This window comes from Tinamus guttatus, unplaced genomic scaffold, assembly GCF_059628265.1.
Source record: "Tinamus guttatus ecotype Peru unplaced genomic scaffold, ASM5962826v1 Tinamus_guttatus_pri_ptg000004l, whole genome shotgun sequence".
Taxonomy (NCBI): domain Eukaryota; kingdom Metazoa; phylum Chordata; class Aves; order Tinamiformes; family Tinamidae; genus Tinamus; species Tinamus guttatus.
Window position 1 is genome coordinate 12,034,678 of NW_028288538.1, and position 21,006 is coordinate 12,055,683.

Genomic DNA, 21,006 nt, shown 5'->3' on the forward strand with positions numbered 1-21,006 from the left:
TATCCACGTTCTCTTAGTTTAGGTTTTCTCTTCCAGCTGGTATGCTTTGCCATTTAAAGTTTATTTTATAGCTGTAATGCTAACAAGTCATCTTCAGTTCCGTAAACTTTCCTATAACCAGAAAAATGTGTAGGTTGCCATGGGAACAGTAAGGCACTGTGGGGTCAGGATGGAGAAGACTTGTCTTGTTCTGGCCAATTGTATCAGAAGTTCTACCATCTGTTATTAACCATCAACAATTTGTATTGTTATCACTGGTATACTTGCTCTTTCAGCTTGCAGAATAAACTGCCACACCTTAAGTCCTTCTATAAAGAGTCCTAAAAATGTGCAAATTCATCTCGCATCATAGTTATCTTCCAGGCAGCATGACTATTATGACTCAGCTTGTTGGTGGATAATCTCTTTTGTTACCAGGAAAAGGGTACAGACTTAAGTGAGATCTTAGAAGTAGCAGTTTTATTCCCACAGGTATGATTTTGAACAGACCTGCAGTAGAGTGCATGGCTTAGCTCCAAGACAAACTACATCCCTTCCATTTAAGCATATCCAACCGCATATTACATTTCTTGATTCCAAAACATCCTTTGATCTTCCATATTCAATCTTCTCACTACTGAAGAAGAAATTATTTTCATAGTTTTACTTCAGATTACAAACAGGGCAAACTCAACTATGTGCTAATAGCACAGCAATACAGATTTTTATCCTCTAAGATAATCTGAAATATATTCATCTATGAGCTGTACACATCTGAGAAAAAAAAAAAAAACTCAATTCATATATTTCCAAAAACAGATTTTTGGAGTTGAAATTTAGTTTATCTTGACATGAACAATTTCATTCAAAACTATATGACCTAAAGTACAATACTATCTCTGTCCTAGGACATTAGGCCTGATTTGCTGCTCTTCACTTGTGCTCTTGGAAGACTATACACTGAGAAAGAGAGAACAACATATGACAGTTTTAATTTTACTGTTCCTAAGGCTACTTCACAAAAAGGGTGAGTAACAGGCCTTCAGCAGAAAGTACTTCTTTCAGACATTTAGAGACCCAAGCAACACTTAAGCGTTCCAAACACTACTTCTGGTTCAAATGAGGAAGATGCAGCTAAACTGTTGGAAAAGGTTTTTCTTTCAGCATATTTGGGAAATATGCTTCTGGTCACAGAAAGTCAACTTCGCATGTAAAGACTTGCAGAATTACATCCAGGGCAGCTTTCTGACTATCAAGCCAGGCCAACTCCAGGGATCTGATTCAACCTTGAGAAGCTACCCAAACACCAATGGCATATTTAAGCCCAACACAACCATATGGCAGAAGAGCAGATAAGCACACTTTTATGCCTACATGCAGGGCACTTAGCAATGCTGCTGGGCTTTTTTTGTTTGGTTGGATTTTTTTTCCCCTCCCCAGAATACCTGAAAAACAAGAAAGGGTGAGAAACAAAGCAAGAGTGCAAATGTACTGTTAATAGCAAAGCTTTTAAAAATATTCACAAGGAGAAGAGATAGAAATGCTTCAGAAATCAATAATTTTATTTAAATAGACAACACAAACAGCAGTTATGCAGGTCAAGTAGGAGTTGACAACTTTATTAGAGCCATTATGTCAGCTAGAAACCACAGCAACTGCTGGAAAGGTATGCACTACTGCTGTAAAAAAGAGAACTAGCTATCAGGCTACTTAATGAGAAAGAAAGAACAGCAAAAAGAAACATAAAACCCATTAATAAAAAAAGGCCTCAGGTGAGAAATGTAGACTGTGAATCCCATTATTTCATCTGAAAAAAAAAAAAACACAGCAAGCTATTTTCATGACATGTAAAATCTGACCTTTTGCATTGCAGTTTCTTTCTGCTACATTCATCTTCTCTTTAGTCTTTCTTACTTCACTTCTCAAAACCTTTTGATGTTACTGCCTGTTTGCCGTCGTCCAGGTAGTGGGTAATTTATCTTGTGGAACTCTGTCAGAACATGTTTGACCACCCAAAGTCTCCCTAACCAGCAAGGCTCCCTTCAGCTTCAGTTGGGTTATTTCAGTATTTGCAGTCTAGATGATACAGAACGTGGGGGCAGAGAGAAAGGAATAAAGCTAGAAGACCAAAAGATGGACCGGTAGTTCTGAAATGCAAGGAACTTGGAAAGAGGAATGATGAAATTGATGACCTCAGAGTATCAGGATGCTCCTCGGGTAATTTACCCGATCCTATTAGCCTCCACCTACCAGCCTGCACTGAAGTGTTTCAACAGATACCTGCAAAAAAGTTACAAGAGAGACAACATATGCTTCTTATGTTGAATACTTCATGGAGAATGGTCAGGCCTATAGACAGGAGAATAAATCAGGACAACTCTCAGGCTGGGCAAAAATGTTCATTTTAAGATGGACACTAGAACCTGCTACAAAGTTATGAATGCATAGAACAAAAAAAGTTGACAGTTCTAGAGTAACATTATGTCACGCACAGCAAAGTCCTCTTATTTATAGATGTCTTTAATGTAGCTCATTTTTTAAATCTTTAATAGTTTTTTGGTATTCAAAAGAAAAAAAGAGTGTAATCAAAATAGAATTAGGGCCAAGATCCTTGTTTGCTTCTTCCACCCCCAACAATCCATAATTTGCCACATGATTCTATATAGCAGGCATGAAATTAATGCATTCAAAATTCTTAATACTATGCACAATAATTATGAATTTGTCTTAACAATTCCTTGCTGCCTTTTAAAGCAATGCTTCAGCCATCCACAACAGATATTCCCATACAGACCACGTAGGCACACTAGTGGGATCCTTCCTCCTCCTGTCGCGAGGCGGAAACCTAAAGTCACAAAGCTCCCCTAGGCTGCAGCACTGGCACCGCAGGCAAATGCAAACAATTCTATACCCAGAAGGAGCATACACATAATCATCCAGTCTGAACAACGTTTGCATTTTTAGAGAACTTCTTTGTATAAGAAGAAATGGATAATCTTCAATCCAGCATTTGCGCGTGGTATGTTATTTCAATGACTTGAGCATATAGCCGAGCAGTTAATAATAAGCTAATTAGAAGTATCGCTCCCTCCCTGGTTGCCAAAAAAAAGCTGACGTATTTGAGTCAGCTTCAGCTGCCCCAAGACAAGCAGTAGGGGGGGGGCGGGCGGAAGACTTACAGTGCTTTTGTGTGTTTTCTTTTTGTCGAAATCAAAATATTGTAATAGTTTCCTCCGCCTGGAGGAAAGAAGGAGGAAAAAAAAGGGGGGGGGGGAGGGAGAAGGAGTACGCGCAAACCCAACCTACATAACACGGTGCACAAGAAACTCGGTTCAACTTAAACGACCCTGGAGGGAGGAAAAGCCCTGCGGTTACCTATGGCTACAGCAGCGACCACGCTATAGGGCCGCGCTACGTCTAAGCGAGGGCCCGCTGACAACGCGCAAACCCCCGCTCCCGGACACAACAGCCCAGCGTTACCAGCAGGTCTCGCTCCCAGGCTGCCCGCGCCTCCGTCCCGTAAGTTAAAGGCAAGTCGCGGAAGTCTCGGGTATTTACCCTGGGCAGACACGGCGGGCGGCTGTTTAGGGACTTCTCCCCGCCGGCGGCCCTGAGCCGCGGGCCCGCACAGCCCCGTCCCGCCGCGGGCACGAGCCTGAGCGCGGCCCGGCGCCCCCCGCGGCCGCTCACGCACCTTCTCCGCGCGGCCCCGGCCCTCCTCGGTAGCCCATGCCGGGATCCTCGGCCGCGGGAGCGGCCTCCTAGCCGCGCGCCGCCCGCGCCCGCCGCCGCCGAGCGCCCGCCGCCCTCAGGGCCGCCCGCCCGGCCTCGGCCTCGGCCCCGGCCCCGCTCGCGGCCGCCGCCGCCCGCCCGGCCGCCGCGCCAGACATTTTCCACAAAGAGGCAGAGTAGGGGCGCGCATAGCAACAGCGCCCGCCGCCCATTGGCCGCGCCGCGCCGCCGCCCCGCCCCCTGTCCCGCCGCAGGGCCGCGCGGCGCCGCGCGGGCGGGACGGGGCCGCCGCCGCGTGAGGAACCTGCGGCGCCAGGGGAGCGGCGGCCCGGCCGCGCGCGCCGGGAACGGCCCGAGGCCTCCTGCCGCGGCTGCAGCCCCTAAACCACCTTGTTATCTTATTCCGCCCCCCTTCCTTCTCAGTTTTCCCTGTAGGAATTTTGGGGAGTCACTGATCAAGCTACTTCAAGATAGTCTCAAAGTTATTATTCTAGGTGCTGCCCAAACAATGCGCTGTTCACATTACGCAATTTCATCTAGCTAAAGAACCAAAGCTGGTTGACAGGCTTTGACCACGATACACCATAATCGGTACATTTGAAACAAGAATCTTGCCACCCACCTAACCGCCAAGCAAAACAAGACTAAAACTCATCAGTTCGGTGCCCTGGATCTCTCAGCAGTCCCAGTTAAACCAGTCTCTGCAGCAGCGTTCAAGATCCAGCAAGAACCATTCACACAAAGAGAATTGAAAACATGATCCTTACTTCACAATACAATGATTTTCAACTCATGCTCTATAGAGTAGTATCATTTAGCTGTGCTTGCCTGAAAACATAGACGCCTTTGACTAGGTCTAGGTGGTCTATTTAAAGATTCTAGATACAGAATAAATCTTGCAGAAGAAAAATTACATGCAAGACATACAATTTAGCTATTCACTGACATCCAAAACTAACTTTATTCTCTAAGTGTTTCTCTTTCATGCAACATCTACTCTTGCAAAAATACATTTGCTTACATAGTTGTCTAAAAAAAGCAATTTCAAGTTATTAATCAAGCAACTATCTCATCTTTCCAGAAAAAGAAGTACTCGGCTGGTTTTCTATGGTGGCAGGGGCTGTGGGGAGGGCTGACAGCCGTCAGCACGGTGGTGCAGGGTCAGCTGCTGCTCATGGAGGGCCCTCAGGACCCCACTTACCCTGTTGCACAGGCTGGGTGACAGCAGCTACCCCGAGCCGTCCGCACACACAGGGCGTTAGACTGTGACCACTAATGTCTTTTCATACCTGATGTTCTTCTGATACAACAAAAGTAGGACAGCGTGTTGGTGCTGCATCTTATAAGCTGCCTTACTGTCCTAAGCCAGCTGTAGCTAGGAGGGCAGGACTAAGCCCTGCTGATACTTGTGGAAGAACATATCCCAGAAATGAATGCATGTGGCCTACTAAAACACTAAATTTAGAAAGGAAAATACTCAAGAATCCACAAAACTGCACTAAACTCCTTTACCCGTTTGATCCACAAATTCCAGTAGATGTAGAAGCATATGAAATTATATGACAACAGACTATTAGTACTGTGACTAAGCATAAGAGAATACAGTAGCATGTAGAGATAAACAATATTTTATCCCAAGTTATGCATTCACCCTCATAAAGAAGCTGCGCTTAAAGCTTCTGCCACAAACAAGATAACACCTACTAAAATAAAAAGATGAGAGCTTGAAAGAAATGAATTTTCTCCCAATACGATCTTTCAATAGAAGTCTGTTACATTTCACAAAGCAGGAAATCCTAATCAAGTGTGTTTTATTCCAGCACCAAGTCAATAACATATCAATTAACACCACTTACGCTGCCATGATTGACACTACTCCTGCATTACAAAAACACCAAATTTCAACCGTTGGAGGGCAGCGCCCAAGAGCAGGATGTCTGTTAAGCAACTAGTTCAGAAAAAAATAAATCCCATTTAAGGATGCCTTACTCAGGAAAAAAAATAATAAAGTGGTACATAGAGATAACCAAATAACCCAAGTGTAAGCGACGCTTCTAAACATCACTGCACACAATCAAACTGTACAGACAGCAAAAATTAAAAAAAATAGAAACACATTTAATCCTACATGTCCCTCGCTTTAATAACCTCAGCCAAAACAATTGTTTAGTCTGCAGGGTACAAAAGACTTTTAAACTAAGAGCTTGCATGGAAACAGTCCATAAAAGCTGAGTCCCTTGGGATTCTTTTCCCAACACATGAAGCACAGTGGTTTTGCTACATCCTTCCCAAGACACCACCGACTGCTCCACTGCTGTATCCCAACATCACCAGCTGGGAAAAGCCACTGCAACTTGTGAAGTCACACACAATTCTGAAAATAACAGGTAATAAAGCAAGCTAAAAAGTCTGTAAGTGTCAGCCCCTTCATGCTGGCTACACACACCATGCAAACTCTGGTGAACATCTCCTGGCCACTGCACCTTCTGCTTTCTCCCTCGGATGCTCTCCAACCCTCCCTGGTCCCCTAGGGTTTTTCATTTGTTTCTCCCTTTGAGGGGAATAATGAAATGCACAGTCTAAACTTACTCTTGGACACTTATTATTACGGACTCTCATGAAACTGCCACAAAATATGGGAATCCTTGCATAGGAAACATGCCTAGATTTGCGTTTAAAGAATTATATAGAAGAAAAAAAGATTTTGCCTTGGTATAGGGCAAATGTTGATATCAATCCTTTAAATATAACCATACAATCCCAGTTCGGCCTAATTTTGACAATCTTGTCCTTGTACTGTTCCTACTGGTGCGAAAGTTTCCTTCCTATACTCTGCACCACTGGCGTATTCATTAAAGCTCTTCTTTTCCCAGTACATGTTCTCTATCCCCAAGTCACCCTACTTTATTAAAATTAAAAGCTTGACTACAAGCTGTAACAAAAAAGTTAATAGGATGAATTCTTGTAGATGTATTTTAAATACTCATAGCTAATATATAAACAAAATGCACAGGTACTTTCCAATTCTACAGAATATTGTCTTAATTAAAAAAAAAAGAAAAAAAAAAACATATCTAACCCACACTCCTATGCCCATCATAAAGGCTGTATCTTCAGCAAGTATTTAACACAGACTTCAACTTAGATGTTACTCTTAGCCACCTTTTTTGCCCTTCCAAAGCTTTCTACCACACATGCCTGTCTGCTTGACGGCATGAATTTGAATGACGGTTTCACTTGAATTGCTGCTCGGTGCCCATGGCAGGGAACCAACAACAGTACCTGGTGGGGAGGACGTCCCACGGCCCGAACAGAGCGTGCTGACCACAGCAGGGCTCTTCCTGCCCCCTACTCAAAGGGGCAGAGACTTGACACTGTTGGGACACAACCCCAACGCCTCCTGTGGTAGTGCTGGCTCTGCTAATGCTAACCCTCCAGCTCTTTGCTGCTCCCTGCCCCTGTTATATCTAACAACAAGCCAATACTTGCACAGTGGACTAAGGAATAACACTTTTATTTACTTATTGAAGCACACGGAAGTGTGAAGCGAGGTTCCTCGGTGGGTAAGAGGAATACTTGCACGCACAGCTCCTGCAAGAGGTCAGCGCAGTGCAACCGGTCACTTGAGTTTCACTATTAAAGTTCATAGTCTACAATGGATATACCAACGGGATCAACGCTATTCACAAGGAGCTGAATGGGGGGAAAAAAATCACCTGCTTTAACTGGATACGTAGAGTAAAACTGATTACATATGGCATGTGCAAATATAGACTCTTTATTTCAAATAAAGCCTTTTTTTTTAAAATATAAAAAAAAGGAAAGTCTGATATTCTTCCCTAGGAAGAACAAAGCCATCTTTAACAAAAGGTTGTGAGATTTTTGTTTTTAATAAAGTGAAATGTTTTGATCGTTATTAAGATAAAAGCTAAGTGTCCATTGGGATACTCAGTACATGCTTGGACAGACTGAATGCATCCACCAAAAAAAGAAAAATGATCATTGAATAAACATATATAGGCAGAAAACTGAACAATCCCCTTACTATTTTATATGCAAGTGCTTCATTCTCCACATGTTCTCTTCCCTCCACTGATTCGCACACAGCTGCCCTCTCCAAATTAACCCCAAGAATTCTTGGCATTATCCCATTACATCTCTGTATTTTGAGTCAATATCATTTTATAGTATATAGTAATACTGTTCCAGATAGCAACTTTAAATAGCTTTGGTCCCAAAGCTAGTGTTAAAAGACAACATTCATTGTCAAAAATAACTAATCAGGACCATTTAACAAGGAAGAAAATATATGAAAACAACTTCAGTATAAACATTTTATTTGGTCTGAATAACATTGAATTGTTGAAAAATGCTGGAAAAATTCCATGAGCACCCCCTGAATTATATTGTCTATGAATAGACTTTATAAAAATCTCTTCTCCAATCTTGGTAATACATGTAGATCAAGAATTAATTGTATACCAAGGCTGTGCATACAGAGCTATATATTAAAGCCACCCTGCAAGGGACAAGCAGATAAAAGAATCTGTAATAATCATATAGTCTTCCAAAGTCCATCTGGTGCCTAAGCAGCACCCTCACGCATTTGCATTCACACAGGTTTAAGACAACTGCCTGGTAAAACACAAAGTTTTATTTGCACTCAGGAGTACAAAGGTGAGCATGAAACTGTACGTGCACTCCTGAAGCCTTTCACACTTAAAAATTAGCTTCTGTCTAAACAATAAATACAAATAACCTAGAAAGATGCAAAGAAAAACTACAGAATTTACTACCACTTTGGGAAAAAAAAGAAAATAAAAAATGAGACACCTTTAAAAATCTGCAGACCATTAGCTTTCAATTATCATGTCAGCATGAAAAGAAAAAAAAAAAAAAAGTATTGGCCATTGGGTATGGCCATTACACCATCATTCAGCAGCTGCAATTAGCAGGCATTTGTCAAAATACAGAACAAACATTTTGCAAACACTAAACAAGGTATAGCAAGTTCTTTTAATAAATGTCATACAGCTGATCTGTCTTCAGTTGCTGTTGCCAGAAAAAAATGCCAATTTTAATATGAAGGACTTCATTTGGCAATAAACTCATTTTTAACGAGAATTTACATTTATAAGATTTAATATTGCAAAATAATATTTTGAAGCTGACAGACATTGATCCAATAATAATTTCAAAATTGCCCTTAGCAACTCAAATCAAACCTAATCTGTTCTAGCGCAAAACACTGACATGGTATGCTGAAGTTTCTGACTTCCACAAGTACCGAATACAGTAAGGAGGGCCAGTTACACATATAAAAGTTAACAATTCTCCAAAGCCAAGTTTTGGTAGTGGAAATTTAATAGAAGAACATAAATTCCTGTGTTTCATAGGCAAGGCCATTTAAAGAACCAACAATCTGTTGTCTATTGCAAAATCGTCATGAAGGTTATATTCCCCTTCCACTGTGCCTGTGTACTACGTGCTCTCAGGACAAATCCCTTTTCCCCGAAGATTAGGCCTGGATGGCTTCATGACTTGTAAGCGGAATCCGAGCATAATAGCCTGACCACCTGTCAGTATGCTGTTACCCTCAACGTTTTGCAATTTTCTGTCTTAACTCTGGAAGAATAAGAGATCCTTTATATTTAATCTCAGGAGCGAAGGCACACACGCGCGCACTCCTTCCTCCCCGAGGCCAGCGGTCCCCCTCGCTGCCCGGGCTTGCCAGGCACAGCCGGGCACCCTTGCCAGCAGCTTCCCCCGGAGCCTGGGAGCAGCGTCCCCAGGAGCAACAAGCACCAGCTCAGTGGGGCAGCCAGAGCGTCGCCAAGGCGCTCGCAGGGTCACAGCTCCACTAAGCAGGAAGCTCCTCATTTCCATCTTATTACTTGGTTTACAGTCCACATCATTCCACCACGGATGGAGGTTAGGTGGTAGATGACATTGCACTGGGAAGATATTGTAACATTAAAGTGTCTGTATCACAGTGCAACAAGGAACACTAAAATACAACTCAATGCAACTTTTCCAAGAGGTCTTTTCATTTCTGAATCTACAAACTCTCTAACACATCGCATTTGCTAACATATTTTCCAAGAAATCTTTCATGGAGTACTACATAAAATCATGTCCTGTTTTCAAAAGCAAGGATATCCTTCTCCAGACCATGATCTCCACAATTCCTACAGCTAAAAATGTTGATTCAGTTCATTAGCCTCACTCTGATGGCCCCTCATACTTCCTCTGACCATTGGAAGGAGAAGCACACTCAAAGCATCAGCTTCACTAATCTCTCTTCCTCTCATTCAGAGATCCTTCAGGTATGTTTTTCAACAGACTTCTGTTCAGTCTGAAGAGTTAGCTATAGGCACAAGAAATCATTAAACAAGATGCAAGAAAGTGTCTTAATCCAGTTGCTGCAAATAGACTCAGGGATAGATATCCAAGGTCTCTTCAGAAAGGACGATGGATAAGGACAGACAGTCTTCAAACTGACCATCCCTCTTGCAGGCCGAAAGCCCCTTATTTAAACTAGGATACCTCAAGGAGGGAGTTAATGCTTCAGAAACTCAGAAGTACCTTTTTTTTCTCCTGAATTTATAAGTGAAAAAGAGAGTGAAAAAGACAGCATCTCCTACACAGCAAAAACATAGCTGAGGAACAAAGAAACAAAGTAATTATAACAAGAAAAAAAGTAGGTTAAGGTGATAAAAACTGCCGAGATGGATTTAAAGACAAACCAGGACAGATACGCTTGTCTTTCTCCTCTAAACTGGGCATTCACACAGTAGAGGGGGGAGAGGAAGAGGAGTAAACTTTAGTTTAGACTATGGTAAGACTTCTGATGTCTTGTATTCTTCCCACAGCAAACTATCACTACAACGTAGATTCAGCAAAACCACAAGATTTTTTTTTCCACTTGTGCACCAAATGTACTGAAAGAGCACACAAGCCATCCAAGTTTGGCAGCGTGCTATCACCCTGACATTAGGCAATGTTTTCATTAACTTGGATGGTGAAACAGTATGTTTATACAGTTTATGGACAAGGCTGAACTGGAAGGGGTTGCAAGCACTCTGCTATGAATTCTGGTCCTGCCTTCCAAACTCAATAAACTGGCAAAGCGATCAGAAGTCATCAGAACAAAGTTCAGTAGAAACAAGAGCAGAGCTCTAAACTTGAGAATGGAAATAAAGGTCCCAACATGCAATATGAAGGAACAGACTAGGTAACTAGAAACTAAATCCTGAGAATATCAAAGCCAGGCAAGTCAGTAAATTATTACTGCAGAAAGAAAAAACAAAACTCACACTCTACAAGACCACAGTCCATGTGAAAGGAAGATAAATCATTCTTTGCATCATCACTGCAGCAGCCTCAGCTGAAGCAATGTGACACTGTTTTGGAATGCTTCGGCACTGACTAAATCCTATCGCAGGGAGGGCGAGGACGGGCAGCTCCTGCAGCATCTGGGGCTGGTGGTTAGATGAACGTGTTTACTGCAGCAGCTACCTTTCTCATTAGCACTTCAGCCGAGGGGTAAGTGCCGAGAGAAGCTCTTGGGAAGAGCCCTGTGCACCCCTGCTCACGCTAATTTTGCACGGCCAGGGAAGGAAGTCGACGCTCCTACTCACTCTTTCAAAGCCATCACCTCTCATCCTAACTTGCAGAATGGCCCTGCCTATTTGCCTTACAACACTCCATATTCCCTTCTCTCCACGCTGCTCCACAGTGTTTAATGTCTACATCTCTGTAATTTTCAAGTTCTCCCCATTATAAAGGGATGCGGTTCATTTTAGGGACGAACTTTTCTATCTCATACAAAAAAAAATCTCCTTCCACTTCTATTCATCCTTTTCACCCTCCTAAACATCCTGAAACACTTCTTCCTGTTTAGGAAGGGCTTGCAAATTCAGATCTCCCCTTTCCTTCCCTGCACCGTCCATCGTTACTGGTGATGATGAAAATCTTATGTGGAAGTATGATGAAAGCTAAACCATACCTTGTCCTACTATGTCTGAGCATTACAATGTTATTCAATATAGTTTTAAGCTTTATTCTAATTACAAGAATAACAGATCTCTACTCCAAATGGATTCCGGTATCATTACTGATAGGAATGAATAATCCATTTAGAGCCTTTTCAAGTCTGTTTCTTTATGCTTTACTCTGAGTGCTGATTCGCAGACTTCTCCGCATTTTGGAGTCCTGTAGAGAAGGGGTAGGAAAGCTGTGCAAGAGCGTCAGCTTCACCTCTGTCCTTTGCTATTAACTTGCAGATATGGGAAGCAGGTGACTGCACACTTGACTGCTCGCATCCTGTGGTGCAGCTGCTATGCAGAAAGCAGCACATGCAAACATTTGCATGATTCGTGCCTCCTAACAGCGTCTGGGGGCCGCATGTGGCATTTAGGCAGCACTTTCACAACCCCTTTTGTGCTGGGTATTACTCTATTAAATGAACACACAGTTACGTTAGAGGCATACACTAAATGGCTGTAGATATTCTCCAGTTTTGGTCAAGGTCAACAATTAACTTATCTAACAAAGGAATTTTTAAGAGAATTAAGTCGATACTTCTGAAAGGTGTCATCCAGTTTACCATAGTATAATGTATCATAATCTCAATATGTTAACTGATAGCTTCCAAGAAAACAATTCAAACAAAACCAGACAAAAAAAAAGATCCTATAATTTGCTTTCTTAATAATCCCCCCCACCCATACCAGATGGGTTACAAAAAGCATATGATCACTTATTATACAACAACAGCTTAAAAAGAGACAGGAAAAAAAATAGACAAAGGTTATACAGAGCATTTGAGCAGCTGCAGCATTTTAAAGCTGCAAATACTGAACTAGGTTTTATCTGATTGTTTTGAATTTTTATTTCACATTGACAGTAGACAGTTTTCAAGCTTCAACATCTGATCTTAAAAGATAACAATATTCTAGAAATGACCTGCTTTGCAGCAGTCAATCCAGCTGAGGGTTTCACAGGTATTAGCAATTAAGAAACCAGCAAAATGTAAGTGCTAGGGCTTAAGTCATCTTATGCATAAAATTACAATCAGTTCTGTACTGTATGTGCTATTGTCACATCTTATAATGCATTCATACCTCAGTGCATATACACACACAGAATACTTCCCAGAGTTGTAATTTATGCAGTGTCTCTACTAAGAAACATGTTAATGAACAAAACTAATGAAGTACTTCACGCAAGTGTTAAGAGTTTTTAAGACATGCCGTTTAAGCAATGATGTTTCTCAAAACACCAAAGGGAATACAGAACAAAAAGGTTTTCAAAACCGAAAGCACTCAGGTAAACAACGAGCAGCATCTAAGAAGTCCAAATGCCTACGGAAGAACGCGTTATAAAATCGCGATAATAACACCCCAAATTCCACCCTGAGCACTCATACGATTTACTACTAACAGGAAAACCTCGCTTTAACGAGCAGGAGCCGGTGACACCGACCCTGCGGTTCAAAACAGCGGTCATGACACGTCTCCAACTCTAGGGGCACCAGCAGCTGTTGCTGCACCGCAAACAGCCCGACTGCCATAAACATATACGTAGGCAGGAGACTTTATTTTCCTGGGAAACCTGGCACGGGCAGCCAAGACAAGAGCAGCAACAAAGCGGGATGGAAAGTTGGTATCTCAGCGTGCTGGTCACCAGAGCGCTCATTGCTAAGCGGAAAGGGATTAAAGGAAAGGAGGGTGCGCGCCCGGCTCTCGGCTATGGCCGTTTTCGGGGTGTTTTCCGGCTGCTCTTGGCTCTTTGAGGCGCCGCTTGGCAGCGATGCCCGCTGTCTCTGCCCGCCTCCCGCTGCGGCCCCCGCGCAAAGCTGCGACACGGGGCTCGTGTCGGGACACGACACGACACGGGTCACGACACGGCACGGCCGCCCCCCAAGACCCGCATCCCCGGCCCCCCGGAACAAAACACCGGCTACCGGCGACCCCGGGACCGGCCAGAAGGCAGCGCCGGGGAACGTTTACCTCGCTCGGGCTTCATGGTGGCTGCTGGCGGAGCTCGCGCGGGGCGGAGCGCGGCCGCCCGCCGCTAGCAGCTCGGCCGCCCGGCGCCCATGGCGCGGCGCTGCGGGAGGCGCCGCCCGCCGGCCTGTCCTTCCGTGACACGGCGCCCGGGCGCCGCTATTTATAACGTGCCGGGCGCGATGCCGCGGCGGAGCCCGGCGACTCCTCTGAGTCACGGGCAGGGCGGGCGCCGCCGCCGCTGCTCCTCGCACCTGCGCCCGGCCAAGCGAGGCGCCAACGGCTGCGCCCGCCGCGGAGCTCAGCGGCTCAGGCCCCGCGAGCGCCTTCCCCCGCCGCTCGCCCCACGCACACAGTCCCCTCCTCCTCCTCCTCCCCGCGCCGCCGCGCAGCGCGGCTCGCCATGGCTCTGTCTCCTGCCCTTCCTCTTCCTCCTCCTCCTCCTCCTCCTCCTCCTCCTCGCCGTGCGCCCTCCCCTCCCCACGCCGCAGCCGCCGGGAGGGGGCGCCGCGGGGCGCGCTCTACCCACGGCCCCGCGCGGGCCGCGCTCCGCGCTCCCCCCTGCCCTCCCCGCACACCCCGCGCAACGGGGCAGCGCGGCCGCGCTTCGTCCGCACCGCAGCGCGGGCCCCACGTGGCCCCAACGCAGCCAATGGCCGCGCGGCGGCCCCGCTGCCATGGCAACGACGTCTCCGTGACTCCGGCCTGCGCGTCGGCCCTGAGCCACGCGCGACGGGCGCGGATCACGCACGCCGGGCCCGGTTCACACGCGTCGGTCACGGACGCCGGCCGCGCACACGGGTCCCCAGTCACACACCCTGTCCCCAAGCCCGCACACCGGTGCCAGCCCCGAGTCACTCAGTCTCCCCCCGCCGTTCGCGCCCGTCGCGGCCCCTTCTCCGCACCTGCCTCGGCCCGCGCAGCCCTCGCCGTTGCAGCAGCCGCCGCGGCCTCTGCTGGCACTCACGGCCCGGGCGCAGGCCTTAAGAGGCGCCAATGGCTCCGTGCCCTCCAGCAGCCCCTGGGCGCGGCAGGACCGGCCCTGACGCCCACCTCTCACCGCTGTTCACACTCACTTCACACCGATATTGACACCCACCTCACACCAGTAACGCTCGTGCAGAGCAAGGACTGCATCCCCGCAGGGCTGTCCTAGTCCTGCAGACATTGTGTCTCCCAGAGAGGACGGACAGGCCCCTTACCCACGCGGGCAGCCTGCAGGGCAGAGCAGGTGGGTCAAGAATACCTGGAACAAAATACAAGCTCCTGTCTGGACAGCAGCTGCGGGACGGGGTCTCTGGGGTGCCAGCGGGGAGCACCCCAGTGCTGAGTGTCTCAGCAAGGAGCTATCTCCTTCCCTGCAGGACCCTCTCACCCGAAGAGGCACCAACATCCAGGAAGGCCCAAGAGGCACCTCTGCTGCTCCAAGCAGGGCTTGGTCACAGGGTGAGGGCCAAGCAGCCACCAAAAAGTGCTTCAAGGAGCTCAGACCTTCAGAGCAACCCAATTCCACACCATTAGTGCGTATAAACTGTGACCTTCCCTCACTCACGTGCCACAGGATGCACATCCCATGCAGGAAGGTGCTGCAGGGAACAGGCTGTCCATGGATGTGTCCCTCCATCCGTCATGCCCAGCAATGTGCGAGTGGGCAGGGGGTGGCACATGGCGAGCCCTGATTTCGCCCTCCAAGGAGCTGACCAGGGCCCACGCTGCTGTGCGACTGCGGCCGCCTTCTTTGTTAATTAGAGATTTCAGAGCTCTACGCTGGGTGAAACATAATTGCAAATGTGGCAATCCAGGATTAGAGAGGGAGGGATTTGGCTGAGCAGTAAACAGTGGAGCTGTGCGTGCGTGTGAGGCTCAGTGTGACTACGTGCAGTGTGATTCAGCCACCCGTCAGATCCTCCCACTGGTGTTACTGTCCTAATGAAAAGTCACATCCTTTAGGCCACTAATTGCTGTGAGGTATTGCAAATCAGTATGCAGCTTGTTCCAACATTGGTTTTAAAATCAAAACCAAATCTTTCTTTCTACAACTTAAATACAACTGTAGTTATTTAACTGTTATGCTTCATACAGTAATAGTAAATGTTTTTTGAAGTCTTAAGTCTTAAAGTCAGTTTGGCACGTTAAAAATCATCATACACAAATAGGCCCAACTTCCCAGAAAATGCTTTCTCAAGACACTTTTTTCTCTACAATAGTTTATTCTTAATTAATCAGCCAAAACATAAGGTAGTTTCAAATATTTCACAGTTCTTCTCAAGAATTCAAGACAACAGAAAGTGTAGGTGCCAGTCTGAAAACCTTTTAACATTAAATGAAAAAAAAAGGAGAGAGAGCTACCAAACGATGGACTCCACATGAATACACAGAGAAAATATGGCATAAAGGGATTCAGTCATGAGAATTTGCAAGCACATATTCAGGAGTTCTTTGAGAACAAAAGGACCATGCTGAAATGCTTGCCTGACCTGAGAAATGGTACATGAAGTTAAAACATTTGAGAAATGCATGGCTGAGTTGTGCATCACACAAAAGCAGGATTAGCTTAGAAACACTAGTGGAACTTGACCCTCCCAGTGCCAAGTCCAAGCCAACACGAGCTGCTGTGAGCACAGCGCTCACCAAGCTGGTTTTCCGATCCCTCCAACTCATGGTTGATTAACTTTGATGCCAACAGGTGTGAGCTTAAGCTGCAGCTTTTGTGTTGTTACAGTGGCTCTCACACATGCAGTCCTTGGCGTTTAAAAGTGTGAGTTTCAGTGGCAGCCTCCTTCTCAGTGCTACTTGTGTCTTTTCATGAACTTTGTCAGAGCTTTGTTCTCTCAGGAACACCATCCATGTGTGACGCTTGGCTGGAATTTACCCCTAGATTTACACAATCACTAGTTGGGGCAGCATGAGAGTGTTATCACATAAACTTTGTTCCTAGGGAAATGCAGTTTTAAAAATGAGTTTCTTTGAGATCTATCTATCTATGTGGCTGTATTTTCTTCCGGTGTTTTGACACTCCATGCATTCAACACTGTCCCTACAACCTGGAACAAAATGTATCTTAGGCTGCAGCCCTCAGTGTCTTCAGGGCATTAGTAGTCAAAGAAGTGACATCCAATGCAGTGGATCAAGATTCCTGTGATTCTTGGGGACAATTACTGCCTGCTAAGTGACGTGGCACGACTGCTTTGGCATGACTGCCTTTGTGGCAGAAGGCCACCACACTCACGAGAGTATTACAGCCAAAGGATGAACTAATACAATCTGAAATAGAATAAGAAACACAACATACAATGAAGCAAATTGAAATGTGCTAAAAAAGTCCAATGAAGAGTCAGTTGTAATTTAAATGTTGCCAGCAGCAGCAATCACTATGGTAAAAAGCAATTAAATAGAAAGTTATGTGTGTGTAAGTGTTTATTAATCCATAAGTACATAAGAGCCAGCTGTTACTCAAACTAAGAACATTATAAACAAATAAAATATCCATATGGCCTGGGTGTTCAGTATTAGCTATTATCAGCATTTGGGGCTTTGTTTTCAGTTCATCAATACGCACAGGTAAGTGGATCCATTGTTGGTCGTGTTTTTTTCAGGACATCTGCAACCACAACAACAAGGATAGCTTTAAACAATTGTCTTTATCCCCCCTCCCCTCTATGTCTGTGTTCCATTGCATTGTGTCCCCAGGCTTCAGCCTCCAATACTTCTGAGTGTCTGTTGTAGCCCTCTTCAACATCTTCATCTTCCTTTAACAACTGGATTTAAGTATTTCTCAGTAGCATCTACCTATCAGGAACAATAGGTCACAAACACCCAAATCACATTTCCCATCCTTGTAACTTTTAAGCTCTATGGTTCACAAGGTCCTGCAGAGATCCCCAAATGACACCGCAGCAGCGCATCCAGCACTGGGGAGAGCCAAGGGCTGGAGCCGGGAGAGCCCTCCTGGTCTGGGCTCGTCTCCAGCTGGGCAGCCCTTCCTGCTGCACAGCTCTTGGATCTCACCAGCCTAACGCAGAACAGCCCCGAGGGGCCTCTCAGCTACATCTAGGGCTTGTCTTAGGATCGAGGAGAGGAAAACGGGTTCACCACATCTCTCTCTATTTTGAATCCCCCTAACACATCACCAAGTCAGGCAAAATGGGCTGTGTTCGTATACCACAACATACTATGGTATGAAAACTGTGTACTGGATATATTCCCATACCATTAAACCTGGGGTTAGAATTAAAAGCCTTCAATGCAGGATGTATGATGCTAACCCATAACAGTATTGGGACATTTAAATGAAAATTAAAGTCATCTTCAGCTTTCATTGACTTCAGCTGAATACATCAATCCATAGCATTTCTAAAAATCAGGGCACCTCTATTCTGGTACCTAATTAGAAAATTAAGAACCTAATTTTAGATACTTACTTTTGTAAATTTTGACCTATGTGTTTGATCCTCTACTGTTACGTGAGGGCTCCCTGTTTGAATGATTCTAATAAGTCAGTGGAGTTACTTCCACGGGAAACCAATCTCAACGTGAAAATCAGGCTCTGGGTCAGAGCGAAAACAATAATATTTTTGTTTGCTTTCTGAGGAAAAACACAAATCATGGTACAGGTGCTAAATATTTTGAAGAGAGGGTAAATAAACATAAGTGTAAGCCAACAGGCAACCTTCTGTTGTTACTAACCCCTCTGTGTTTGCTAACGTACTAGGATTCGCTTTTCATGCAGTTCTTACCAAAAGCCTTGGGTGCTTGATTTCACTACTGTTTCATCCTTTCAAAGTCAAAATATCTAGTTTTTATCATGTTTGCACCTCCTAAAATCTATTTCTGGAACTAGTAAAATGTCATCTGTTTTTTTTTTTCCCCGGATCCTCTCAAATTTCTTCATCTTCTGAGCAGTACTTTCTCACTGGAGATGCAGCCAACTCCAAGTTAAAAGGCAATTGGAAAGTAGCAGTGCAGCTCCTAAAATGATGTTCCACCAACAGCATGAGCTGCTCGAGTAACTGAACTGGGATGTGTAACTGGAGACAAGCTCAGGAAGAGAACAGTGCTGTCCCGCTAAGGGGGTTTGTTGGTGGAATGGATTTACAGAGGTGTAAAGGTAAAGATATGTAAAGATGCTGCTTTACAAAAAGAATAAAAACCTGTTGTATATAAGTGTTAGTCTAAGTGGTTACTTACACAGTAAGTTTGCAACAATTAACCTTCATTACATCAACACTTGTCCAATCATGCAGTAAGACAGTAGATAAGCAATCTATCAGAAATTAAGCATTTATTCACAAGTAGAAAGAAAAGAGAATTCTTCTTGTACATAAAAGGTATTTTCTGTGGCTGCTATGTTAATTCTAGACTGGAAACACAGCATTCTCCTTCAATGGTTTTCAAGGGGGTTGCGAGTTCACTGATGAACACTAAAAAAATATACAGAAAAATATCAGAAAGTATATTCCAAATCAAAATAAGCCTTCTGTGTCAAAAAAAAAAAAAGGTTTTGTAGGAGCAAGTCTTAACATTCCCTGAACAGAAGCTAGAGAAATTTACTGAGAGAAACAGCAGGACATTACCAACAGTAAAAAAGTTTGGAGGAAAGTAGAAAAGGCAGAACTGTTTTCCATCTAGATCATCTCTTGTCAAAGAGCACTGTTTACTTTTGAGCAGGTACATCCTGAAGCTGTGTGATCATCTCACTGATCCCACAAGAAGCCAAACACCCTGCTCATACTGTTTCTACTAAATTCAATGGAAAGTGAATGCACTGGACACTTCCAGAGTGGCACTCAGAATTTCACAATGTAGGTTTCTGTATCGCCAGGGGCTTGATCCATCTTGCAATACTTTCCATGCACTGTTTTGTGCAAGTGCTTACCCCAAACCAATTCATGGTGCAACCCGAGGTGTTCAGAGATCAGATGTTGATGACTCAGCCAGCTGTGTTCACCTTCCCTCTCCTCATTATGGTGTGTTACTGTCCTCCAAAAAGCTGCTCCCCTCTTGGGCAGCCCTGCAGCAACACAGGCCTCATGTTCATGTCATCTGCCCTCTCGGCCTCTGATGCTACAGGCTCCTAGCCTCCCCGATAGGCTTTTCTCCCCTGTTTTCTGAAGACTCCTAATTGCCTTCATCCTTTGAGCTCGTGCTCCCAGCAGGACACCTCTGGCTGGGCACATCCTCTCCATGTTATCACCCATTTCGCAGGAAAGCCCAGCAGCCAGGGAGGCGGCGTCCCATCTCCTGGCGCGTGTCTCGCCATGCAATTATAGCCAGAGACAAAGCTGACACAGTGAGCACGTTCGCAGCAGGATTACGATTTACCACAGCTACCCTGCTGGGCGCATGGAAATTACAGACAACTTTCCACACGCACTGTAAATGAAAAGGATAATTCCTTTTTATAGGGAAGTGATTACCTTGCTAGAGCAAGTCCTGCCTACAGATCCACCCAGGCTGGATTAATTCCATAGCTCCTGCTAGGCTCACAAGAGACTGGGGTAGGAAAAGAGGACGTTGTTAAATACAGGGCAGTATTTAATGTGACCACACATATGGTTTACAAGAGAATCTGCATATCATTTGCTAAAGAGAGCTGGGGTTTATTAGGTAAATGCCAGAGCTATTGCCAAACTGCCATGGCCTCATTCTAGATGTTGTAGCTGCACAGTTGCTAGCCAGAACCCCTTTAGTCTATTCACAGTCATTTAGTGGCATATTACTAAGTGTTAATAGTAAAGACTGAATACAAATCACACGGAATAGAAAGAGTTGCATGCAAAGAGGGTCATCTAAACCATTTTTTTGACACAGAAGTATGAAAAGCACACAGATTCAAGTTTCACTGTTTTCCAAGCTTTTTGATTGTTTCTTTTTAAATGAAAATATTTACCTGAAATTACACTCATTAGCCACTCCACACCTGTGTAACTGTATGATCTGTAGTGAAGAACATGCTCAGCTCCCTGACAGATAGCGTTGGCAATACCACTCTTGTGGACCCAGCTGCGCTCTTCTCACAAACCCAGACTCCCTGATAAGGACCATGGCTGCACCACCACCACCACATGTGCAAACTTTGGTGCAGAAAAGCCAAAGTCTTTTTAGCAGTCTAGTGAGACTAAAACCTCAAAGGCCTCATTCTACTTTGCTACATAAAAAATATATATATATTGACAAGTGCCATCAATGGTGAAATGGAAGGCCCGCAAAGGTCAACTCTGCTTTGTACAAGGGGGATAGGATTTCAACTCTGGCTATATCAGGTTCAGCTGTCTTTGCTACATTC

The 21,006-nt window shown here is 44.9% G+C and overlaps 1 protein-coding gene across 3 annotated transcripts in view; it reads right to left on the bottom strand.

Moving 5' to 3' along the window:
* The window catches only part of ATOSA (atos homolog A), a 40,321-nt gene extending 26,507 nt beyond the window's left edge, over nt 1-13,814 (bottom strand). For 2 of the 3 annotated variants that reach the window (XM_088519543.1, XM_088519557.1), the window contains exon 1: nt 3,674-3,773. In XM_088519543.1, the coding sequence (XP_088375669.1) occupies nt 3,674-3,710 (37 nt within the window). In that variant the 5' untranslated portion in view covers nt 3,711-3,773. Of the gene's footprint in view, nt 1-3,673; nt 3,774-13,724 lie in introns of those variants that run through there. The other variant, XM_088519549.1, reaches the window with a different exon arrangement.
* Between the last annotated feature and the right edge of the window lie 7,192 nt (nt 13,815-21,006).